The sequence below is a fragment of the Hyaena hyaena genome, unplaced genomic scaffold, assembly GCF_003009895.1.
Source record: "Hyaena hyaena isolate Hyena2069 unplaced genomic scaffold, ASM300989v1 scaffold_295, whole genome shotgun sequence".
Lineage (NCBI taxonomy): Eukaryota > Metazoa > Chordata > Mammalia > Carnivora > Hyaenidae > Hyaena > Hyaena hyaena.
In genome coordinates, this window is record NW_024080928.1 from 458,634 (window position 1) to 485,486 (window position 26,853).

At 41.1% G+C, this 26,853-nt stretch overlaps 1 protein-coding gene across 3 annotated transcripts in view; it reads left to right on the plus strand.

Moving 5' to 3' along the window:
- Positions 1–26,853, plus strand: part of PPEF1 (protein phosphatase with EF-hand domain 1) — a 119,153-nt gene that overhangs the window by 26,528 nt on the left and 65,772 nt on the right. For all 3 annotated transcript variants that reach the window (XM_039247364.1, XM_039247363.1, XM_039247365.1), the window contains 3 exons: positions 15,255–15,382; positions 16,079–16,139; positions 24,371–24,534. In XM_039247364.1, coding sequence (XP_039103295.1) covers positions 15,255–15,382; positions 16,079–16,139; positions 24,371–24,534 — 353 coding nt within the window. The remainder of the gene's footprint in view (positions 1–15,254; positions 15,383–16,078; positions 16,140–24,370; positions 24,535–26,853) is intronic.

Below are 26,853 nucleotides of genomic sequence, written 5' to 3' on the forward strand. Positions count from 1 at the left end.
AGGAGAATTTCTCTGTGTAGTTTTTTTCTTACTTTGGTTTATTCCCATATTCAGGTGATTAGATATGAACTCATTGTGTCAGGGGTTAGGAATGTTTTGAAAGCTCTTGAGAGAAAAATAATAGTTATTATTTCCTGATTACTAACTATATTCTAGAGAGTGTTCAAAATACTCGATGTACTTTGTACTTAATCCTTGCAGTAAACCTGAGTAAAGTGTTACTATTCCTTTTCCATGTGCTTGAAGAAGCTCTCTTGCTCCACAAGGTAAGTACCTGTCAGGATCAGATTACTAACCACTGCCAGAGTTGGGCTTTGAACCCAAGGAGTTCTGAGTACAGTGGGGTTTTTTGCTGTCGACCGTCACACCCTTTTACGGTTCCTTCCAATGTTGCTGCTCTTGGGAAACTAACTTTAATTAAATTTACTCATACAAAGTACCTTTTATTTGCCTGGTACTTTGACAGGGTACTTGGACAGGCCCCTTCATTTACATTTGATCTTCAAAGCCTGTGAAGGGTTGTTCTCAATATGTAAAAAAAAAAAAAAAAAAAAAAAAAAAAAAAAAAAAAGGACACTGAGGCTTTGCAACGCAAAGCGATTTGCTTAAGAACATAGGGCTAGTAAGAGGCAGAGCCAGGGTCAGGGCTTGCTTCCTGTTTCTCATTGTCTGACTGCCTCGAAGGGCTTTTCCCTTCCACTTTGGTCATTCAGCCTCAATACAGAACTCTGCCTCCTAGTGAGTGTATCATGGCATTTTTTAGAAAAAGTAACCCACATATTAAAATTGAGGCTATCTTCTTCTTGTGGGCTATCTCCCTTCCATGTAGAGAAGGAGCATCTGTGTTGTATTATTATTATTTCGCTGCTTTTATGATATGCAACAGGGAAGGGAATAATCATAGCTATCATTTATATTGATTGCTTACTACATTCATTATTTCTGTTTCTCTGCAAAACTTAGAGGGAGCTTTGATAAGTTTCCTTTTCTTTATTTTTTTAAAATGTTTTATTTTTGAGAGAGAGAGACAGAGCATGGGTGAGGTAGGGGCAGAGAGAGAGGAGACATAGAATGTGAAGCAGGCTCCAGGCTGAGCTGGCAGCACAGAGCCTGATGTGGGGCTCAAATTCAGGAACAACATCATGACCTAGGCTGAAGTCTGACGCTTAACCGACTGAGCCACCCGGGTGCCCCGATTAGTTTCCTTTTTCTTTTTCTTTTTTCTTTTTTAAAAGATGCTCAATTTTCTTTCTTTCTTTCTTCCTTTCTTTCTTTCTTTCTTTCTTTCTTTCTTTCTTTCTTTCTTTCTTTCTTTCTTTCTTTTTTTTTCTTTCTTTCTTTCTTTCTTTCTTTCTTTCTTTCTTTCATGGTGTATTTATTTCTGAGAGAGAAAGAGAGAGAGAGACAGCGTGAGCAGGGGAGGGTCAGAGAGAGAGGGAGACACAGAATCTGAAACAGGCTCCAGGCTCTGAGCTGGTTGTCAGCACAGAGCCCGATGCGGGGCTCGAACCCACAAACCATGAGATCATGACCTGAGCTGAAGTCAGACGCTTAACCGACTGAGCCACCCAAATGCTCCAGTTTCCTTTTTCTAGATGAGGAAATTGAGAACAGATTAAAGAACACCCCAAAGTCATGTACTAGTTCACCTGAATAGGAAACAGCTCTGACAGTTTCCAAAGTCTGTGCCCATTTTGATATGCTGCCCTGACTTGTAAAACTGGAATTTATCCAAAAACAGAAATTAAACATTGCAATTTCATTCTCCTAGCTTCCCTTTATTCTTAAAAGTTTATATTGCTGTCTTTTGAATTAATAATCTATTGCATTTTCTTCCCCCTTGGAATACTCTGGGAACACGATGATATATTTTCTTTTATTTCTTCCCTTGAAACCACTTAGAAATGCATTTATTCATTTTCCCTAAGTGCTGAGGAGCCTGCAAAGGCTATGTAGTGTTTTTGGCTCTGGAGTTGGATGCTTTAAGCTATGAGAAATGGAGATTTTCTCTAATGGAGAGTGTTCCTTTTTATTTATTTATTTTTTTACATTTATTTATTTTTGAGAGACAAAATGAGCTAGAGTGTGAGTGAGAGAGAGGCAGAGAGAGGAGGAGACACAGAATTGGAAGCAGCTCCAGGGTCTGAGCTAGCCATCAGTGCAGAAACCGACGCGGGGCTCAAACCCACGAACCGTGAGATCATGACCTGAGCCAAAGCTGGACATTTAACCAGCTGAGCCACCCAGGCATCCCTGGAGAGTGTTCTTTTAAAAAATATTTGTTCAGAGACGCCTGGGTGGCTTAGTCGGTTAAGCGTCCGACTTTCGCTTACGTCATGATCTCGCGGTTCGTGGGTTCGAGACCCGCGTCGGGCTCTGTGCTGACTGCCAGCTCGGAGCCTGGAGCCTGTTTCAGTCTGTGACTCCCTCTCTCTCTGACCCTCCCCTCCTCACACTGTCTCTCTCTCTCTCCTAGAAATAAATAAAACATTTTTAAAAAAATTAAAAAATATATTTGTTCTTTATTTTTACTTAAAGATTTTAAAATACTAGTAAACCAAATATTTCTTTAATTCTTGGAATAACGTCTAGTTTATTGTTTAAAAATCTAATGATCAAGTCATTCACAGCTGCCTGAGATATCCCCCCTCCCCCCACCTCGTATCCCCCACCTCCTCATTCCCAAAGTTAAGTCCTTCACAATGCTGTATATTTAAATTTGGGAACTTTGTGGAAAAACAATGAACGACATGTTTCCTTTATCTTTGTTGGTCTCTGAGGAGTCTTCTGAAAGTTTAGAGGGGCTTTTGCCATTCTTGTTATTGTTGGAGGATTTTCTTTTATAATTGCCACCAAGCGGTCCTGATTGGCATTGTGAGGTATAGCAGAAATCTCTGTGAGCTGGGATCTCCCTCATCTTCCTCGTCAATGAAATGGGACATCAGATGAGATGCTCTTTAAAGTTCTCAGCACACAAAGACTGTCCATCCGCTCTACAGGTGTGGGTACCTGTGCAGGGGTGGGGGGTATTGATTTCCCCCTTCTCTTGCTTACTTCCTTAGCTGCTACCCAGTTAACACTCTTAACATGCTCAAGTGCATTTCTCTTTTTTTCCTTTCCTTTTGGTTTGGATACATTTTTTTCCCTCACGCCATTCTGTTTTACTTTACTCCCAACTTCTTATTTTTAAAAATTGCAGGGGCGCCTGGGTGGCTTGGTCGGTTAAGCGACCGACTTTCGCTTAGGTCATGATCTCGCGGTTCGTGGGTTCAAGCCCCGCGTCGGGCTCTGTGCTGACTGCCAGCTCAGAGCCTGGAGCCTGTTTCAGAGTCTGTGACTCCCTCTCTCTCTGACCCTCCCCTGCTCACGCTGTCTCTCTCTCTCTCTCTCCTAGAAATAAATTAAACATTAAAAAAAAAAATTGCAAACCTAGGGGCGCCTGGGTGGCTCAGTCCGTTAAGCGACCGACTTCGGCTCAGGTCATGATCACGCGGTTCATGGGTTCGAGCCCCGCGTCGGGCTCTGTGCTGACTGCCAGCTCAGAGCCTGGAGCCTGTTTCAGATTCTGTGTCTCCCTCTCTCTCACCCTCCCCTGCTTGCTCGCTCTCCGTCTCTCTCTCTCTCTCTCTCTCTCTCTCTCTCAGAAATAAATAAAACATTAAAAAATTTGCAAACCTACAGAGAGAAGATGGAAGACTAATACATTGAACACCCACATCCCTGTCACCTGGGTTCACCGGCTTGTTAACCTTTTACCATTTTCTCTCTCCCTCTCTCCTTCCTTTCCTTCCCTTTCTCCATCTCCACGGCCCTCTTCATTTGACAGCACATTGTAGACATTATGATATGAGCCTCTATATACTTCAGCACGAGTGTCCTAAAAAGAGGGGTTTTCTTTTATATAACACTGCATCGCACTGAAAAAAAATGTAGCATTGCTGGATTCATACTGTCGAACATAGAATTCATATTCAGAATTTCCTCGTTGTCCAAAATGGCCCCTTGTAACTGTTTTTCCTTCCCTTCGGAAGAAAAGCCTTCCCTTTCCCTCCGGTTCCCTCCACTGACACTCCTCCCTCTCAGAGCTTGCTCCCCAAGGGGGAAGGGGACGAAGGGGACATTCACAGCACTGTCCCCCACCTTCTCATGGTTCATTCCGTCCCATGGAAAATGATTTTGACAAGTTCTTAAGTGACCTTAAAGTCCGATGGACCATTTTCAGTTTTTATTTTGCTTGGCTTCCCGGCAGTACTTGGCACTCTTACACAGCTCTTACAGCACTCATGGCCCTTGGCTTCAGCACATTCTCCTGGTTGTCCTTCTGTCTCTGAACTGTTTATAAGGGCTCCACTTTCTCCCAGCTTTTAAATATTAGGATTCCTCTGGGTTCCTCTTGGTCTGTTGGCTTTGTCACTCTAGTGCTCTCTTTAACTTTACTCTCATGGCTTTAATTATCATCAGTATGTCAAAGCTGCCAAATCTTCATTTTCAGCCTAGATCATATACTATATCCCTGGTTTGTTGGCATCGATTGGGAATCATTTTACTTTACTTAATTAATCAATTCAAGTAATTAATTTAAAATCCCAGCATAAAATATAGTGTTATATTAGTTTCAGGTGTACAATACAGCAATTCAACAATTCTCTGTACCCAGTGCTCATCATGATAAGAGTACTCTTAAGGAACTGTTTTCTTTTATTTACTTTATTTTCTTTTTGTAAAGTAGGCTTCATGCCCAACATGTGGCTTGAACTCACAACCCTGAGATCAAGAGTCACATGCTCTACTGACTACACCAGCCAGGCACCCCTTAGAGAGTCTTTTTTTTTTTTTTTTTTAATGTTTATTTATTTATTCTGAGAGAGAGAGAGCTTGAGTGAGCACAGGCGAGGGGGCAGAGAGAAAGGGACAGAGAGGATCCCAAGTAGGCTTCACGTGGTCAGCACAGAGTTTAGAGAATCATTTTAAACACGTATTTTTCTTTGTAGAAGGAGACCACTTTCTTCATCTGACATTATGATCCTTCTCATTAATAATTTTTAGTTAATTGTTCACTTTTTGATATGATCATGTGTTGGTCTTGAGGTTTATGTAGGACTGGTACTACAAACACGTTTATTGCCTACATGAAACAGGCACAGAAAAAACCAAACATCCTTTTCATTTTTTACACCAATTAAATGCATCTTCATATTTTTCTTTATTTGCTGTGTGACTAATCCACCTCTTCTTTAGAAATGTTAAGTATTATGAGACCCTGCCATGGACTATTTAGTTACCCACTCTACAATCATGAGCTTTTGGGGGGTAGAAAGTATTGCTGGAAGAATATGAAGTCCCACCTCCCCATTTAAATGCCTTTTACCAGCTTCCAGCCTTGACTAGACAATTCACAAAGAAGCCAGCTTTCAGTGGGATCCTGTTAACAGGATTGTTAGAAAATCCTGTTACAAAGAGACAGATTTCAATAGAGTGTAAGAAAAGGCATTACCTGAGGCCCAATTGCCAGCTACTTCCCGTAATCAGAACACTTTTCTTACACAATTATGGCTTTACATTGCATTATCTTATTAGCGGCTGCAAAAGACAAAAATTTAATGCCGATCGTATTTGACCTTGGGTAAATGAATGTGGCAGTATAACTCAGATTAGTAATTAATAACAGGGGACACATAAAACAGAATTGCAGTCAAGACATTTAATTATTTTTTCTGAGTGAGGTTTAGAGGTCATGATTGAATTGTTGAATAGAACATATTTCCTAGGAGAAACTATTTCAATAATTTAAAATGCTAGTAATACTTTTACATAGTTAAATTTCTTACATAATTAAAAATATAATAGTTTTTAAAAATTGAGATCTTCCTGATAACGATTATTTTAGAAAATTGGCGGAAATTCATGATAGAGAGCTCACAGTTACTGGTTAACTGTCATCTTCCTGATTTTACTGATTTAGCGTATTATTTTGGTATTGTACAGCTAAAGCTTCATATTTTCCTGAACTATGGTGTGGCCAAGGATTGCAGTTCTTATGAAAACTTCCATAAGATGGGCTTTATGTAATCTCTGTGCTGCTCCATTGCCCTGTTGAATAAAAGAAGGCTTTAAATGGGGCATTTAAAAATCTGAATCCTAATAAATGTAGAGATAATGAGTGAGAAAATCACTATTCTGCAGCTACCCTAGAAAGAATTGATTTGGGCAAAAATTATCCGTGGATATTTTGGAGAACAGAATATATACACAGCCCTAAAGCATGTTCCTGCAAATTGTTTATTAATTATAAAGAGGAAGCAAATAAGACATCTATAGTAGAGAATTGTATGTGGCCACTGGGGGATGATTGATCTGATCTGGCGGGGTCTGGTGGTGAAAGAGGTCACCTGAGGCAGAACAAAGGCGAATGAAATTTATTGAATACACAGCAAAGGAGCAGCGGGCAGGATAGCAAAGGAGAGGCTGTCTGCCAGGAGGCGGGCGGGGGGGGGGGCTGTCATTAAGGAGGGAAAGGTGACAGGGTATGGAAACACATGGAATTTTCCTCTTTTTGGTACCTGTGCTCAGCAGTAAGTTGCCCATTGGTCAGCTAGGGGGCTATGGATACTTTTTTTTTTTTTTTAAGTTGTTTGGGTTTTTAAAAAAGATTTTTGTGTATTTTTGAGAGAGAGAGAGACAGCATGAGAGAGAGGCAGAGGGAAAGGGAGACAGAGAATTCCAAGCAGGCTCCATGCTGCCACCTGGGGCTCAAACTCACCAACCCTGAGATCATGACCTGAGCCGAAACCAAGAGTCTTAACCACCCAGGCACCTGGATCGCCTAACGAGCCTGTTTGCATTTAGCCAGGTGGTGGTTGCTGTGGGCCCTTTTACCTTCCTCCGGTTTAACCAAGTAATCTAAATTCATATCACTAATAAGGAGACAAATAAACATCATGTGCCTTCTGATGTAACATACCTGAGAAAGACTCATCACTTATTCCTGCCAAAATATATAACCTGAATCTAATCATGAGGAAATAACAGATCCAAATTGAGGGATCTTTTAAATAACTAGCCTGTCCTCTTCAAAAATTTCAGTGTCATTACAAAGAAAGAAAGGCTAAGAAATTGTTCTAGAATAAAGGAGACTAAAGAAATGATACGTATGTGTGAAGAGAGGGGACACAAGAGAGAGGAGGAGAATGCATATGTGACAAAATATTAACAATTGTATTATTCTTACCTTTCCCCATATGTTTGAAATTGTTTCAAAATAAGAAGCTAAGAATATTCCAGTCCTGGGGCACCGGGGTGGCTCAGTCAGCTCAGTGTCTGACTCTTGATTTTGGTTCAGGTCATGATCTCACGGGTTTGTGGGTTTGAGAGCCCCACATCAGGGTACTGTCAGCGTGGAGCCTGCTTGGGATTCTCTCTCTCTCCCTCTCTCTCTGCCCCTCCTCTGCTTGTTCTCTCGCTCAAAATAAAGAAATAAACGTAAAAAAAAGTCCCAGTCCTGTGCAACCTGAGATATATTTGCTAAGTGTGTGGTGGCTACAGCCTAAGGTTCTGCCCTTTGGGAATACCATTTATTAGATCTTCCTTCTTCTACCTTCTCCATTCATTGCAGACTCCATGAGCCATGTCCTGGCATCATCTTGAATAGCTTCACTGTAAACTTGGACAACCTCAAATGCACTGGTGTCTCAGTTCCTTTCCCTTCTAACCTCCAGTATCCCCTTCTTCGCTCTACTTGAGATGCTCATGCGCATTTCCTGGCCCCTGTGGCCCCCTGCATCAGTTCTGCCTCTGTAGACTTTCTGATTATCACATTTTCCAATCTCTTGATCTTCACTGAAACCTCCAGACCTTAGCCCCTTCCCACATGTCTCTGTATCCCAGCCTACTCTTGTCTTCACTTTCTTCCCTATCCATCTCTTTCCATCTTCTATTGGCCGTCGCTTGAGCCAGTTAACAGACCATACACAGTAATCATACTTTAGGCAATTTAAGAGAAATAATGGGTGAAATTTTTAATGTTCTTAGACTACTTGCTAGCAAACTTTGCTACAGTTCCTTGATGGGAATGCCAAGGGTGTTAATGACTTGACTTGGATTTTTCTATAGGGATAATTCAGTTTTGTTGTTGTTTTAGGAGGCTTTAGAATTTGTCTTCTTTGTCCAGAAGCTTCTAAGTTGATTGTTCACATGTACATGTCCTGTTTTGTCCTTGAGTTAGTTTCAGCTTTGCAACGTGCAGTAGTAGGTAGGCTGCAGCTGTGGCCTCAAAAACACAGAAAGATGAATTAGAATATTTTATAACTGGAGAGGATCTTAGAGATCACATAATTCCAAGTTCTCATTGTTCATTTGAGAGACTGAGGACCAGAGAGGGTAAACAATTTGTTCAAAGTTACACAGTTGGCACCTGCTTGAGTCAGAACCAAAACAGAAGTCTCCAGATTACAAATTCAAAAGGTATTTTTATTATCCCGTGTGGATGAGTTGCTGGGTGAGTGAGTACATGAATAAATAAAAAGTCCAAAGAAATGACCTCTAGTTCTTGCCCTCCTCTGACCGGAACACCAGAGGTTTCCAAGAATGATAAAATTATTATCTCTTTTGTCATTTAGGGAAAGTGAGAGTTTTGTTTAAATGCCTGTCAGTGTTTGGAGACTGGGCCTCATGCTTTACTTTCATTTCTTTCTTAAGAATATTGTTTTCCAGGGGCGCCTGGGTGGCTCAGTTAGTTAAGCGTCTGGCTTCGGCTCAGGTCATGACCTCACGGTTGGTGAGTTCAAGCCCAGCATCGGGCTCTGTGCTGACAGCTCAGAGCCTGGAGCCTGCTTCGGATTCTGTGTCTCCCTCTCTCTCTGCCCTTCCCCCTGCTTGAACTCCCTCTCTTTCTCTCTCTCAAAAATAAACATTTGGAAAAAAAAGACACACGCTCTGCAGGGACAAGAATGCTTGGCAGGGATGGCGGATGAGCGAGCCTCACAGGGTTCTGGTCTTGCTTGCTGCCCAAGGAGCAGACTGTGAGCGTCTCAGGTCCACTGGACATGTGCTTTGAGCCATTTTTCCAGTGAAGTTAGAAGTCTCACTGTGACAGCCACACACTCTAGCAGGTGGCAGATACAGAATAGTTGTAAACAAGAATAACAAAGAAAATTGTGGTCCCAGAGTTGAGCCAGACTGTAGTTTCATCACGCTTTGAAGAGCTGAGGTAATAGATGTTTTTCCCCCTTGTTTAAAGCCTTTTGCTGCTAGTTGGTTCATTCTCCTTCTAGTTCATTTGAATTCATTTTAATGAGTTCTGTCACACTTGCGCCTCTCTCCCTGACTGGATGTCAGGCCCCTTAAAGTTACATTAAATATTTGCTCATCATGGTGCATCCTCGGGAGGCCTCTGCCAGCAGAATTTCAGAAGCAGAGTCTTTAAATGCCTTACTGTTCTGAGTATAAGGCTCTGGTTTAAAGAACTGTCTGTCAAACAAACTCTTATTTAAAAAACAAGCCAAAGGTAAGACTCTACCAGTCAGCACGAAGAGAAACACAGGACAGAAAGTCGTAACTGAAGAGTAATTTCATTCATTTAGCATATATTTATTGAGCGTCTACTATAATCTAGGGACTGTTCCAGACTCAGGGGAGGTAGCAGCTAACCCAGCGGACCATCACCCCAGCCCGGATAGAGATTACATTCTAGTGGAAGGAGACAGACAGTAACAACCGAGTAACATACATGCTATAGCAGATAGTGAGAAGTGTCAGGGTGAGAAAATAAGGAATGAGCAGCGGGGTGCCATTTTGAAAAGAGTGGTCAGGGAAGGCCTCCCTGAGAAGGTGGTCTCTGAGCCAAGGCTGTGCTCTCTAAACGAGTGAGCGCTGTGGATCCTGGCTGACACAGCTCTTCCTGCTCCCGACTCTTGGGTTCTGAGATGCTAGCCTGTTTGTCCACAGTAGTTGGTGAAATTTTTAATAAATTTATGTATAGTTAGGAAGTTTGGGGAGGCACTAGAAGTTGTTAGCCTGGAGAGAGATAATTATTATCTGTTAATCCCACCTGACTTAAACATTTTTTAAATGTTTATTTATTTTGAGAGAGAGAGAGAGAGCATGAAAGGGGGAGGGTCAGAGAGTGAGGAGACACAGGATCTGAAGCAGGCTCCAGGCTCTGAGCTGTCAGCACAGAGTCCGACATGGGTCGGACGCTTAACTAACTGAGCCACCCAAGCACCTCTCCCACTTTACTTAAAAAAAAAAAAAAAAAGCATCTACTGTGTATCGAGTGCTTCTTTTGGGCCAGGCAATGTGCTAAGCATTTTATATTAATCAATTAATTAATTAGTATATTATGAATAACTGTAGGAACAAATTACTAGTACATTATTATACATTATGAATATACTATTGTTATAACATCCCTAGAAGGTATTCATTCATTTGTTCGACAAATATCCATTGCCAGGTCTTTCCCCAGGTGCTGGGGATATAGCAGTGAACAAAATGAAGTCCCTATTCTCATGTAGCTTAGCCAGCAGGGTAAGATAGACAATCAACACATAACCATATGATTATCTAGAATGTCAGATGGTAAGACGCGCTATGGAGAACAATAGAACAGGTAAAGAGCGTAGAGAATGTGAGAGGGAAGGGAGAAGGGAGATACTCTTCTACATACTGTCTCATTTTTTAATGGCTGAATCCAAATGCCACCCTGTTTGTACCACATAATGGTTAAAAGCCCGGTTTCTGGAATTGCAGAGATCTGGATTTGACTCTGTTTTCTCCCAATGACAAGTGATGTGACCCCAAACAAGTTATTTCTGAGCCTCAGTTTTCTTATCTGTTAAGTAAGGATAATGACACTTCATAGGATTGTTGGGAGGATTAAGTCAAATGAAATGAAATGATCTACATAAAGCACCAAGCACAGTGTCTGCTACAAAACAAATGCTCTGAATTTTTATTTGTCTTATTCATTGGTCTCCTACGTGGATATTTAATTTCTTGCAAACTACTATGATGAGTGCCACCAAAGGGAAGAAGCTATTAGAAAACAAAACCCAAAAAAACCCAGCTTGGCAATAGAGAATCCATCTGTGCTGGCCACAGAAAATTGGCCAGGTAACTTGCTAAACCTATGCTGTTGCTTCCTTCTAGAAATGAAAATAGAAGGCTCTTGGGACACATACGGCAATAGCTTTAATTTTGGTTTTTCCCTGCATGGAATTAATGTGACAGGGAAGACAGGCCCTGTCACGTGATGAAGCAGCAGGCCCAGAAGCGGATGTCAGCTGCCCAGTGAGTTCAGAACTGGACGACACAGATCTTCAACTCTGCACGCAGGGTTGGGGGGTGTGGGGCTGGCAACCCCTCCGTAGGGTTCTCACATCTGGGCTCTCCCCTGGGCCATTTTGGAGGTTTGTGCCCCAGAGGACAGTCCTCAGCTGGCTAGGGTGGCCGTGCTGCGGGCGGGTGGGGGTGGGTTCTTAGGAATCAGGTGAGGTATCAGAGGTCTGATGTTGGTACATTCCTCCCCTCCCTGTCCATCCCCTTCCCTGTGCCAGAGAGGGCGCTGGGCACACTGAGGGCCAGGGGAGTGTAGCAGGATGTGGATCAGAGCCACTTTCACTAGCCACTGCCGAGGTACTCAAAACCCCCATGTGGGATTCGGGTAAGGGCCTGAGCTGATTGTCCAGGAAGTTGGATGCTTGAGGCCTAAGCTGAGCCTGCTTTTCCCACCTGGTGAGACCGGGCGGGCTCATTGGCTGGGCCTAGTCAGGAGGCAGAAACCACAGAGTGATCTGATGAGAGAGGTGAACTTAAAGAACTGTCAATTGGGTGTCGAGTTGTCCCTAGGTAACTGAAAGTTCCCTGAAAGAACTCTAAGGTATACAGAGGTAGCAACTACAGGGAAGTTACCATCTCTAGGGCTGAGAAAGAAAGTGGAGAGATGGGAATTAGTAACATGCAGAAGCTCAGAGGGGGGATCCCGCAGAACGGAAACTCAAGCCTTTGAGAATTGGGGCTGCCCATCTGGCACTGGTGTCTCTGAGGCGCTGCTGTGAGGCTGGTTTTGCAAGTGCTGGGTAACTGCAGACTGGACCCAAGTGCAACTATAAGGAGAAACTGTAAGGGGGGTGGAGAACGGGGGTGCAGCATAGAGAGCCGTTGCTAGGGTACACGAACAGGAACCGGCAGCAGACAGGAAGGAGTGTGTCTCTGGTTTCCTTTTCCAGTCTCACCACCTCCCCCAAACAGGTAACACCAGGCCCGATCAGAAATGTGGCCCGCGAAGTCTCAGCCTCAGCATCAGGGAGCGGACTAGAGAAGTGTGGGGTGACAGCTGACATGTGATAGCTTCGTAAGTGGCATTCGTACCCATATGCAGGGGCGCAGGCACAGGAATGCAGGCATAAACAAGGATGGTGGGTCTTCAAGCCAGGAAGGGGGTGGGGAGTGGCTGAGTTTAATGCCTTTGGAGCAGAAGAAGAAATGCAAGAGTCAGGGAACTGAGCATTGCTGTCTACCTCCTACTCCTAAGAGTAAATACAGCCCATGAAAATACTGTGTGCTTATTAAATAAAACAGTAACTCCCTCCCTGGGGAGTGGGGTGGGATCCCAGCAAGGGACTGGGCAGAAGCAAGGCAGAGACAGCACAGGGGGCTTGGATCACCTGTTTCCTGGAAGAGGAGTGGAAGTGGTAGTGTATGTCTAGCTTAGTGTCAGGTACATAGTAGGCATTCAATGAACAGTGGCAATTCTTATTCAAAGGAAGGAAAGGTCCAAATAGATTAGGGAATGTAGTAACTGGCTATAGTGGAGAGAGCCCATAGTTTGGACTCAGAAGACCTCAGTCTGTACTAAATAAGTGATTTGAAACAGGATACGTGCCTCTCTGAACTTGAAGTTTCCTTATGTGTAACAGAGAGATACTTGTGGGGACTAAATGTCTTATAGTAGGCCCTTAACATACGGTAGTTGCTCTGTTCCATTATTGATTATAGAAATGATAAGCATGGTTATTTCTTATTGGTGGTGCTAATCCTAAGTAGAAGAGATTTGAGTGATCATTTATTCTACTACATCACTGTGCAGATGAAGAAACTGAGACACAGAAGAAGGTCAATAGCTCTATGGAGGTTAAGAGCGTGGGCTACAGATCAGTGAGACCTGGGTTCAATCCCTTGCTGTTCATTTCCACTTACTGGCTAGTCTCTCTCAGCTTCACAGTGTGGTGAGGACTTCGGAAAAGAATCCATTGCCTGGGGCACCTGGGTGGCTCAGCCTGTTAAGCATCTGGCTTCAGCTCAGGTCATGATCTCCCAGTTTGTGGGTTTGAACCCCACATTGGGCTCTGTGCTGACAGCTCAGAGCTTGGAGCCTGCTTTGGATTCTGTGTCTCCCTCTCTCTCTGCCCCTCCTCTGCTCATGCTGTGTGTCTCTCTATATCAAAAATAAATAATAAAAACAAAACAAAACAAACAAAAAAAAAAGAATCCATTGCCTGGCCCTCAGTCAGTTCAGTAAATAGCCCTGGACAGTTCCATCGGACTTGATGAACAGAGAGAGCCCCTGAGGGGAGGGTTGGTTGGTCATGACAGTGACTGTCCCATAGAACTGACCTTTCAGGTGAGCCTGGGCTCTCGAGATTTTCAGCCTCCCAATCATTTGCTTTATCATATTGAACAAGTCACTCTATTTCTTCTCCCTGTGGTTTTACCGTATAAAGATCATGAAACTTGACCTTATGTCTACTTCCTGGGGTCTTCTGGAAGCTGAGTAATGAAATGAGTGTCTCTGGAACCAGAGAGCCTTGGAGAAACTCATAAATGAATACCCTCAGATGACGAGTGTATCTAGTGTAGAACAGCAGTATTGAGCCGGAGACACTGGGACTGGAGGCTAGAATCCTGCTTTTAGAATTCAAATTGTTCTTGTTATAGTCAACTCTTAATTTTTATGTGCTAACTGGGAAAAATTATAACATGAATAAAAGAAGCCAGCTGGTGTTGATCGCTCTTCACTCTAAAACTTGAGGAAGGCATAAGAGACTATATTTTAAATCTCATTATCTCTCACCTGATCGCTTTCTTCAAAGCTATGAAGCTACAGGGTGGTTCAAAGGCTCAGAGCCCCAGAAGAGAGTCAGTGTGCCTGAATAATCCACGAACACGACAATGCTTATCCCTGTCGTAGCCGTTTGTTGAGCCATTTATTAACCAGGCATGGGCTAAACTCTTCACCTGTAGTATCTCATTTCATCCTTATTGTAACTCTGTGAAGGAGGGAGATGTGTTCACTTATCCAGCTGTCTTTTATCAATTAAATCTCAGGTACGGAAGCTGGAGCAAATTATACTTTTCAATTCATTGTACATTGCCATCACTGGTCTGTGCAAAACTCTTTCTTATGTTAGCTAATTAATTTGCTCGTTCCTTTTTACCCATGTACCCCATGCTCATTCACTCCCCTTCCCATAAATAACCAATCTATTTATTTAATGTCTTTTCCTTCGTATATATTCTTATGAAATGTATATTTTGGTTTTGTGTATATGTATTTTAAATTTATATAAAATGATATCATGTTATATTTCATTGCCTTTAACTTTTTAATAACTGTTCTAACTGGAAGCACTATGTTTTTAAGACCCAGCCATGTTGCTGTGGGTTTACTTAGTCTATTGCTTCGAGCTGTGGCCTCATAGTCCCACCACAGTTACACGTTCTCCTTCCTGGCAGGGGACAGCCAGTCTGCACTGGTGTCAAACTCCCTACTGCCACAAACAAAGAAGCACTGCAGCTCCATGTGTCTTCCTTTTGGGCTGTGTGAGGACTGCTTGGGGGCACCTAGGAAAGAATGGAATTGGTACTTCATAGGGCATACATGGACTTCATCTGCCTACATAGTGCCAGAGGTAGGCGCTGTTATTTTCCCCATTCTACAGATGAGGAAACTGAGGCTTTGAGAGTTTTAATAACTTATCAAAGTCACACAGGCAGTCATTAGCAGAGCCGGCATTCACATTCACGCCTTCTTGCCCCCCAAACTCTACCAACAGTGGCTATGCCATCAATGTTCTCTGAGTATTTGAGACTTGAGGACATTTTACAAAAAATATAAAGGTAAATTTCTTCGTAGTTTTGATGTTCTTAGAACTTAGAAATCCAGGTGGACTCCTTTTTTCCCGGAATACCTACTTCCCCAGTCCCATAGCTGCATAGTAAGTGGTTTTCTCTAACTTTCACGTCCTATGGGTCCGCAGTGCTGAAAGCCGCTCTGGTCATCCAGAACTGGTACCGAGGTTACAGCGCTCGACTGAAGGCCAGACAGCGCTACGCCCTCACCATCTTCCAGTCCATCGAATATGCTGATGAACAAGGCCAGTTGCAGGTCTGTTTTGCAAGCTCGTCTCTTCTTTTGGTAAAATGCTTCTCTTCACTCCTCATAATTGAAAAAATGAACGTTCGGGTCCGTTTTAAGCTGAGGAACCTTGGTGAAGGCTTTAATAGAGGATGTAGTGACGCTGCCTGGGAACTAGCTGTTGAGAGAGGGTGTGATTTCGGAAGAGGATGGCGTTTTGCAGTTCTGAAGTTTACATGTTGAAGAAGGCTGCCAGATGTCTAGTTACCTAATGAAAAATGGTCTTATTCGGTTCTTGGGTATGTGCCCCAATAGGAAGTCAAATTGTTGCTTTATGAAGGAAAAGATAACTTTAAGGAGTTAAAAAACAGAAAAATTTCCTGAGAACAAACCTGTGAGAGTTCTAGAAGAAAATCTAGATGGGTGAGGAAGGCCTTTTTCGAGCTTGTGAAAATGATGTATAAATCCAGCATTAATGCTTATTAGTAGAAAAAAAGTACATTTTTAACAATAAAAAGGAGGGAGGATATGTGACACCCTGTGTGTCTCTGGGGGAGGTGCAGCACCTGCCAAGGGGGAGGGGGGAGGCAGGGGAGGGGGACCCGTTAGCGCCTAAGGCAGCTGGGAGATGACTGTTCAAGAAGAGTTCCTAGGAACACCAACCGCATTTGCCACAGTAGCTGTTTGGGGGTCATCAGTTGACAAATGTGTTTTTATTTTCTCCAGCTCTCCAACTTCTTTTCCTTCATGTTGGAAAACTACACACATACGCGTGAAAAAGATCCAGGTAAGCACAATGTTTAGTGTTTTGAAAAGCAGTCATTAAATATTGAATTGTCCTCATCAAGCGATGTCAACTCTGAAGATGGGAGAAGTCGAAGAAATTAAAAAGGTGCCCACCTGTCTTACCTTTGCGACCCCAAACCGCTGGTGAAATCAGGCCACGTGCCTCTTTTTGCTGATTATTGTTGACTTAACTAAATTGACCACTTTTTTTCACTCTGAAAAAGCTGGATTAGATTTCATTCGATATTAATTCATGGAACACCTTCTCTGAACCACAATCTACTGATGTACGGAAAGTAGCTCAGTAAAGAGGAGCTTATTTTTTATCCACAAAATTTTTGTGCCGAGAGATCAAAATATCTTGAGGATGTCATGAAATGAATCTGGGGGGAAATGGTGGATGGAACACGGTTGTCTGTTTGCCGCATAGCCAGCTGTCTGTCTCGCTGTCTCTTTATCATTTATTTAGTCCTTCTGGAATGACTAAGGAAATCATTTCAGGGACAGGCAATGTAGAGATGGTTCAAAATGATTTTAAAATTATAGTTATTCCCAAGGCATGCGTTTCTTCTGTGAATCAAGATGCCTGTTGTTCTCTTCAAGATAGATGCTAGACTTAAAAACTCACTTTTCTTTAATCTGGGTCCTTTTTTTTTTTTTTTTTTGTTCTAATTAAAAGTATATGGCATGTAAGAGCTTCTTTTAAATCATCCAGCAAGCATCCTTCACAGTGGCAAAAGAATAGTGTTTTAATGGCATGCCTTGAGCTGAGCGCATATGTATGAAACTAATTAAAGCATTTAATGATCTGTAGAAGCTTTCTAAATGGTAGAATAGCCAAACCTGAGGAGTGGGGAGTGGGCGGAAGTGGGTATTTTGCCATTTTCTTTCTTTTAGATAATTGCAATTTGAAGGCAGTTGTTTGTGCTTCATGTTCTTTGGCAAAATAGTTCTGAGAGGAAATGTAAGGATGATGAAATGAAACAGCACTCTTTTTGCTAATGACCTACTATTTGGATCTGGGCTGTGTGTTGGAATCGCTGATGGAGATTTAGAGCCACAGATGGCTGGGGTCCATCCCAGCGATATTTCCTCAGGCTCTGTTTTTTTTTTTTTTTTTTAATTCTGCATGTAAAAAAAATTCTGCAGGTGATTTAAAAATTTTTATCAAAGAAGGGGACATTGTTTTAATCTTCTTATATAAACTTTTCTTGAAGTCTAATCTACATGGAAAGTACCCAAATCATAAGTATATGACTCAGTACTTTTTTTTTTTTTTCAAAGTAAACAGGCACGCAGAAGAAAGAAAACATTTTCGGAGCCACAGAAACCTCTCCTCTGTCCAGTCCCTTCTCAATTCCCCCATCGTATTCCTGGCTTCTACATCCTACATCCGTTTGGCTGGTTTTTGAACTTCACTATATAAATGAAAGCACATGATGTTGAGTCTGTCTTTCACTCACCGTTGTATTTGTGAGAGTCACCCACGCTGTTGCAGTGTGGTCATTCTCGTGGCTGAATACTACTCCATTTTACGAATATGCCAACATTGATCCATTCTGTTGCATATGGATATTTGGGTTGTTTGCAGTCGGGTAATTTAAATGGTACTGCTGCGCACATTCTTGTGCATATCCTTTTTGGTGAACACGTAGACCATCCTCTCTTGCTCTATACTCATTTTCAGTTCTCTATTGCTGCATAACAAACCACCCCCAAATTTAGTGGCTTAAAAACAGCAGCCACTCTACTCCTTGTGATTCTGTGGATCAGGCATTTGAACGGGGGTCAGTGGCGATGACTTGTCTTTGTTCCAAGTGGTGTCCCTCGGGCTCACTCAACCTAGCTGGGCTGCACAGGGAGACCAAGATGGTCTTACTCACGTGGCTGGGACTTTGGTGTTGGCTCTGAACTTAGGTACCTCACTTCTCTCTGTCTAGCAGGATATCCCAGACTTCTTTACACAGTAGCTGGATCCCAGGAGGACTAAGGTGGAATCTACAAGGCCATTTAAGGCATATTCTTTGCAACTCACACAAAATCAGTTCTGCCATATTCTGTTGATCAAAGCAAGTCACAAGGGCAGCCACAGACTCACAGGGTTAGGAGCATTCTACTGTAAAGGGACACAGATACGATGAGGTCTGCTGCACTGGGCTCCGTGATAAAGATGTACAGGTACCCGGGAGGGGAAGTTTTAGGTTCCAGGGCGTGTGTATGTTCAGCTTTATGAGATACTGGCAAACCGTCTTCTAAAATTATTGTACCAAGTTATAGTGCCACCAGTGCATGAAAGGTCCAGTTGCTCTCCATTCTCTTCAACACTTGAAGTTGTCCATCCTTGTCATTTTGGCCATTCAGCCAGGTATGTAGTAGTATCACGTTTCTGCTTCAATTTGTGTCTCCTTGGTGAGCAGCAAAATTCTGTGCCTTTTTGTATATTTATTGGCCATGTGAACATCCTGTTTGGTGAAGTGCCTGTTCAGGTCTCCTTCCATCTTTCTATTGGGTTAGCTGCTTTTTTCTTACCATTTTTTAAGAGTACCTGAGTGTTCCAAATATAAGACTAGGAATCTTTGTCAGAAAAACATATTGCACATATTTTCTCCTAGTCTTTGCCTTTTATCTCCCCAGCCTTTAAATACTGTCTTTGGAGGGTAACAGACATTCTTGATTTTAATGTGGTACAATGTCTTTTTCTCTTTATGGTTAGTGCTCTCTGCATCTTGTGTGAGAAGTCTTTGCCTGATATCAAGGTGTGTGTGTGTGTGTGTATTTGTGCAAAAATAAATACAGGACAAACCTATAGGATGAACCAGAAACTAATGACAGTGTTTACCTACAGGGGATGAGTGGATGGGTGGGAATAGGGGAGAGAGAATGGGAGAGTTGGGTAGAAGACTGAGGGGAGAGTGACACTCCTCTGAATGTACCAAAATAGAACGCACACAGTGACAAATGCATTTCACTGATTACAAACAAATACCAAAATCACCCGACGGAGGTGGCGAAGAAATAAACTAACCTACGTAACATTGGAAAATAGGATTTTAACTATAATGTGCCTTGATGAGGGTTCATTTATATTTACCCTGTGTGGGGTTTGCTGAGCTTCTGTGATCTCTAGGTTGGTATTTTCCACCAGGTTTAGGAAATTTTTACCCATTAATTATTTAAAATATCTTTCAAGTCTAAATATCTTTTTCTTTGTGCATCCCTACTTTTAAACTTAGAAGGCCTTGAAATATTTAAAATGTGGATCGCTATGCCTGTATTTCTAGATTTTTTTATGGTTTGGCTTTTAAAAATTTTAACACTTCATACATTTTGGATTTTTTAGATTAAACTAAACAAAGAAACTTCGATGCCTCGTGCTTGAAAACAATAAAAAAAAAACACAGCTAACAAGAAAATGTCCAAGCAGTTAACCAATTTTTCCCACAGTATTTCTGATAATGTACCTTTTCACCATGGTTTATAGTACCTCCTTTGTCATGTATTCATTAAAAAATGTGTAATAGGGCATATTTCTAAGCTGCCTATTCTCTTAGACACCCCTCTGTTATAGAGTCCTTGAATCTTACCGATCTGATTATTGACGTAACAGAAAAATTGATTTACAGGTTAGTTCTGTAAGTTGATTTCATTTAAATTTTTTTCCAGCTTTACTGAACTATACTTGACACATAACATTGTATAAACTTAAGGTATACAGTGCAGTGATTTCAAATATGTATATATTATGAAATGATTACCACACTAAGGTTAGTTAACATAACCCTCATCTCACAGTCACCATCATTTTGTATATGGCGAGAATTTTAAAAATGTACTCTCTTAGCAACTTTCAAGCATACAATAGAGTATTGTTGACGAGGGTCACCGCGCTGTGCATTACTGCAGGTTGCTTTCTGATGGCCCTCTTCCGTGGGAAGGTTCCACACAATGTCCACTGAGGCCTGTTTGGCAGAAGGGCTGTGACCCCTGAGCGGGGTATATTTGGGGACCAGAAGATCAGTTCACATTTTCAGATTAATGGTTTGAACTCTGAGCCACAGGGTTAGCGGAGACATCCTGGGTGTTCCACGGTGGGAGGTGACCTGGAAGCAGTTCCCTCCTGCGCCCTACTACTGACTTCCTCAGACCGGTTCCTAAGACTTGGTGGGGAGACCCCACACATGTGCCCCACAAAGCCGCAGCTGCTGTACATAACAGTAGGTTTAAACAGTGCCTGGTGGAAGTGGGGAGCGTGATGGAGTGTGTGCAAGTGTTGTTGTGACTCTGCCTTCTGCTTCCCAGCCCAGCCAAAATGTCCCATCAGATCCAGTTAGTTTATACTTTCTGTTGTTATGGTCAGTAGGTTATTTTGCCCATTCTATCTCCCCAGTGATTCTTGGTAGTATTTAACAAGCCTTTGATTTATACCTATTTGTATTAAGCTACTATTGAATAACAATGTTAATTAAATTATTACTGCGAGTATTTATTAAATGTTTGCCATGTGCCATGTCTTTTAAGTGCTTTAAATATTTCATTTAGCCTTCATAACAAACCACTGAGATTAGTAGTACTATCATTCCCTTTTGTTGGATGAGAATACTGAGGCTTAGGAAGTAACACCCCCCCCCCCCCCACCCCGGTGATTTATCTCAACAGTGCTAAAGCTGTGATTCAGTGTGCTTAACCTCTGTGGTATTGATCCTGTCAGTTCTGGGAGTTTCTCAATTGATTTTCTTGACTGTGGATATTTAATCACACTCGTCACAAGTAACTTCATTTGTACATCTTTCTATCCAACAGTCACTGCTCTTATTTTGGCTTTGTGTTTTGTTGCAATGGCTGGAAGTGGCAGAACATTTTTAAAATGAGGCAGTGAAAGTAGGCATCCTGTTTTGTTAATTCTTTAATGGAAACACCATTCTTGTTGATTTAAATTTTTTAAATTATGTTAAGGAGGTAGGCCTGCATTCCCAGTTTTCTGAGTTTCTTAAAAATCAGGAACAGGTGTTGAATTTTATAAAATGTCATTTTGGCACTTACTGAGTTTGTTACAGGGGCACTCATAGTTTGAATCCAGATTCATATTTGAGGAATGAAATAACTATAAGTGCAGTTCAATTGGTGCTTTTCCCCCCAGCCATATTTGGAGCTTGTTTTCAAAGTGACACGTGGGTGGTAGAGGCAGAAATTGTGTGTGTGTGTGTTTTTAATTATGGCCTTAAAATTTTTCCTGTCCAGATTTTGAGTTTGTACTGGGAAAAAGAAAAGATTGTACGTGGGGGTATTTTTGAGGTATTTTCTTTAGAACAACTTGTGAAGGTATCATTTGGTTGTAATTCAAGATTTCATTATATTTAATTAGTTTAGATTCATGTTGACAGAATTGTAAATCAAATAGGTAAGGATTCATTCAAATTACATGTTGCACAAATCTTCATGCATTGTTGGCATTCATTAAGTTATTCTTACTAGTTATAATAGTTGCAGCCCACAGTACTTACATTTGAACTGTTGAAGCTTTGATTGTTTTTGTATATGATCCTCCTTAGTTACCATATTAGGAAGAGAATCTATGTTATTTTTTTAATGTGGCTAAAAATCAGCAAAAGGATTAGGATTTTTTTTAAAAAGGATTATGATTTGATGATTACTGATATTTCATATTGAGTAGTTTTAGCTAAGAATTGGCATAGGGGTAGGGTGCTTTTTCATGTATTTATCACAGAACTTCTAAGAAATCGAGGTCAACAAATGTATGGAAAGAAAGGCCAGACTAACCTTTTTTGTGCATTTTAAAGAAGAAAAACAGTATTTTAATTTTCTTCTTAAAAAACAAGACTGCATTTTAATGCCTGGAACTGATGGAATTGGGTTGATGTGTCAGCTGATGAGGAAGGCAGAGTGGACAGAGCATAGGTGAAGGCAGTGAGTGGGAAAAGAAAATGATTTCATGCTTATACTTCATACAGTTGGGGTTACTCAATAAGTCAGTTATAAGAGGATACAGTGAGACTGGCAGGGCTGTTTTTGTTTTTCCTTGTTGTTACTGTTTTCCCAAGAGGAGTCCGATATTTCAGTGTGTAGAGTTAGGAAGATTTATCTCTAAGAATGGAGTGGTATAATCGTTAAGACAGTGAAGTAGAGTGTTTAGGCTTCACTGCTTGCACAACGCAATCTGAGATAAAATATACCAAGCTGCTCTGCATTTTTAATTTCCAAGCATAAAATGGAATGATTAAGTTATTCTCAAATCTCAAACCAAATCCAAATGAGAAGAATACACTGTCCTGGGCCACACTGAAGACAGACATTCTTATTCCTAAATTTAACTTCTTGTAAAACATCATCAACCACCACCAAAGAGGTATTGGGGTATACAATAACTTAGGAAGTATGTTTAAGTTACCAAATATTATGACTTACTTTAGAAAATTTTTTTCACCTTTATTCATTTATTTTTCTTAAATAGTTTATTGTCAAGTTGGTTTCCATATAACACCCAGTGCTCATCCCAACAAGTACCCTCCCCGGTGCCCATCACCCCCCTCCCCCCATCCCCATCAGCCCTCAGTTTGTTCTCAGCACTCAAGAGTTTCTCATGGTTTGCCTCCCTCCCTCTCCCCAACTATTTTTCCAACTTTAGTTCTTAACTGTAATCTCTCAGCATAACTGGATCATGAAAAACATGTATTCTGATTACATCATCTAATGTCACACCTTAAACATGTCCACTCTAAACATTCAAAAATATAGAAACTTCTTGCCCATAACTTCTAATTAATGGGCTTGGTAGCAATTCAGTGCTAATGAGTTGAAGTGTACATCATCATCTTCTATATCAGTTATCTGTTAATGAAATAATACTATGTACTAACCACAATAGCTCAATAGCATGTAATAAACATTTCTTTTTGCCCACAAGTCTATAGGTTATCTGAGTGCTTCTCCTGATGTTGGAAGGCTTGATTTGGTGGTTTTTCTCAGGTCTTGGCTAGAAGTCACTCATGTATTTAGAGATCAGCTAGCTAATGACTGATCTAGGATGGCCTTGACTGGGGTGACTCAGGTTTGCTCCCCATAGTCTTGGAGCTTTCATTAGACTAGCCTGGGCTTTTTGGTAGTGCCATGGGTTCAAAAGAGAGAGCACGGAAGCACACAAGGCCTCCTGAGATCTTAGCTCAGAAATGGTACATACCATTTCCACCACATTCTTTAGGCCAACACAAGTCATGAACCCACCAACCCAGATTCGAAGCCTGGGGAAATAGACTCTTGATGAGAGTAACTGCAAGTCAGAGACTCTTGAATGTTGAGAACAAACTGAGGACTGATGGGGGTGGGGAGGAGGGGAAGGGGGGGGTGACGGGCATGGAAGAGGGCACTTGTGGGGATGAGCACTGGATGTTATATGAAAACCAACTTGACAAACTATTTTTTAAAAAAAAACAGCAAGTCTAGGGGTTGGGATGGACAATTGGAGTCACTTTTGCAATCAGTCTACCATATCCCCTTTCATCTTTCTCCACCTGAAGATTTCTGTACTTGGGCTGACTATTTCATAGACAGTCTAGCAAGCAAGGGACCCCCGAGTCTCAGCACCTACTGAAAGGGTGCAGACAATCTGTTACATAGAAATATCTCTCTGAACGAGAGGTCCTTTGGGTATCTCTGCCTGTGGTCCGTCATCTAACTCTATTTGCTTTGTTAACAAGAAGAAAAAAAACACGTCAAAAAAATCCGTTTTTATGTGAAGAGAGAAATAAATCAATTATAGCCAGGTAAAATTTGAAGTGTTTAACAGGGGAAAAATGGAATATTACAGTTTAATTTTCTGTAGATCCTGAATAGCGCAGATGTTTGAGTCAAATACAATGTGTGGTTATGTTTTCAGCCCTATTTGTAAAAATCTAAGATGCAAGAGTGGGCAAAAAATGTAGAGGTAGTTTCAGAGTATCAGAGTACCTTGATTGACCAGTTTTGTTTCTCCTTTTCCTCTCTACCAATTAACTCACTGCTTTGGTACCGTGTCCACCCAGGAAGGGATGAGGGTGACTCATGTGAATATACCTAGTGATCTGAAAACAAATCCTTCCTCATGAGTGTGTGTGAGGTGTCTTGGTATTCATAACATGTATCACAGTGTTTACATAGACTTGATATTCAAGAAGGTATTTATTGAATTTAAGTATGGTAATGTTGATTCCCCCACCCTTTCTGTTTTTCATTTTCTAGAAATAGTTGCTCGACTTTTTGGTAGCACCTCCCAGGACAACAGGGATAGACAGGAGTGTGTCACATTGATAGAGGTTCCAAACTCCTACAACGGTCCTCGACTGCAATTTCCTCTCACCTTTACTGATATTGATTTACTTGTTGAGGCCTTCAAGCAACAACAGGCAAGTGGAAGCAGATACTGCTGTGATTCTTGTATATAACATGTGTTCAATGACCATCTGTTGAATCAATGAATGAAAAGATGCAGCAGAAATGTATTCCCTTGGGGAAAAGCTTCACTACTGAGAGTTATCCTCTGCTTTGTTTTACGTATTAAATAGAAGTCTCCTTAGATGTACAGAAATCTCCTATCTATAGGCTTACAGCATTTCCTTTTTTGCTTTTTCTGAGCTATAATTCACATGTCATAAAATTAATCATTTTAAAGTAAGTGGTTTAAGGGTGGGGGGATGGGCAAAATGGGTGAAAGGGACTGGGAGATCCAGGCCTTCAGTTAGGGACTGAGTAAGTCATGTGGACTTACTCATGTTGAATCACTGTGCTATACACCTCAAACTAATATAACATTGCATGTCAACAATTCCTCAATTAAAAAAATAAATAATGTGTACAATTCAGTGGTTTTTAGTATATTCACAAAATTGCACAATTCTCACCAATATCTAATCCCAGAACATTTTCATCACCTCAGAAAGAAATTCCATACCCATTACCATTCCCTCCTCATTCACCCCTGGCAATCACTATTCTACTTTCTGTCTCTAGGTATTTTTCTATTTTGGACATTTCATACAAATGGAATTATATAATATGTAGCCTCTTGGGTCTGGCTTTTTCACTTTGTATAATGTTTTTAAGGTATATTCATGTCCATTCATGTCATAGCATGTTTAATTGCTGCTTTATTGCTATGCATGTTATATGGATATATATATTCTCTTATATGAATATACCACATTTTGTTAATTCATTTGTCACTGGATAGACATTTGGATTTTTTTCTACCTTTTGCCTGTCATGAAGTAACATTCACTTACAGGGCACCTGGGTGGCTCAGTCGGTTAAGCATCGACTTCGGCTCAGGTTGTGATCTCACTGTTCGTGAGTCCAAGCCCCATGTAGGACTCTGTGCTGACAGCTCAGAGGCTGGAGCCTGCCTTGGATTCTGTGTCTCCCTCTCTCTCTGTCCCTCCCCTACTTGTGCTCTCTCTCTCTCTCTCTGTCTCTGTCTCTGTCTCTGTCTCTCAGAAATTAATATTAAAAAAATTAAAAACAAACAAACATTCACTTACAAGTTTTTGTATGAACACGTTTTCAGTTCTGTTGAGTATATGTACCTAGGATTGGAACTACTTTGTCGGGTGGTAACTCTGTTTAACTTTGTGTGAGGAATTGCTAAGCTGTTTTCCACAGTGACTGTGCCATTTTACCTTCCCACCAGCAATGCGAGAGGGTTCCAATTTTTTCACATTTTGTTTTTGCCAACACTTGTTATTTGCTTTTGTTTATTCTTTTTAATTTATTTTTATTATAGCCATCCTAGTTGTGTGTTAAGTGGTATCTCATTGTGGTTATGATTTGCATTTCCCCAATGACTTGAAGATGTTTAACATTTTTTCTTGTTTACTGGCCATTTGTATACATTCTTTGGAGGAATGTCTATTCAGATCCTTTGCCCATTTTTAAAATCAGGTTATTTGTCTTTTTATTATTGAGTTATTAGAGTTCTTTATACATTCTGGATACAAATCCTTTATCAGATATATAGTCTGAAAATTTTGTTTCATTCTGTAGGTTGTCTTTTCACTTCCTTGATAATGCCCTTTGATTCATGAAAGTTTCTAATTTTGATGAAGCCCAATTTATCTACTTTTTTCTTTGGTTGGTTGTGCTTTTGGTGTTATATCTAAGAAGCCATTGTCAGATCTAAGGTCACAAAGATTTACCCCTTCTATTTCCTTTTAAGAATTTTGTAGTTTTTGCTCTTACATTTAGTTCATGAAACATTTTCAGTTACTGTCTGTATGTGGTATGAGGTAGGAGTCCACCTTCATTCTCTGCATGTGGGTATGCATTTGTCCCAGCACCTTTTATTGAAGAGTCTGTTCCTTCCCCCCATTGAGTGGTTTTGATACCCTCATTGAGAACCAATAGACCATAGATGTTTTATGTCTGGACTCCCAATTCTATTCCATTTGTGTATGTGTCTATCCTTATGCCGCTACCACATTGTCTTGATTACTGTAACTTTGTAGTAAGTTTTGAAATCAGGAACTATGAACCTTTCAATTTAGTTCTTCTTTTTCAATATCATTCTGGCATTTGGGTTCCTTTGCAATGAGTTTGAGTATTGACATTTGTTTGTACAAAAAACGTCATTGGGATTTTGGTAGGGACTGCGTTGAATCTGTAAATCACTTTGGTTAGTATTACCATATTGACAGTATTAAGTCTTTGACTTCATAAACAGAGGATGTCTT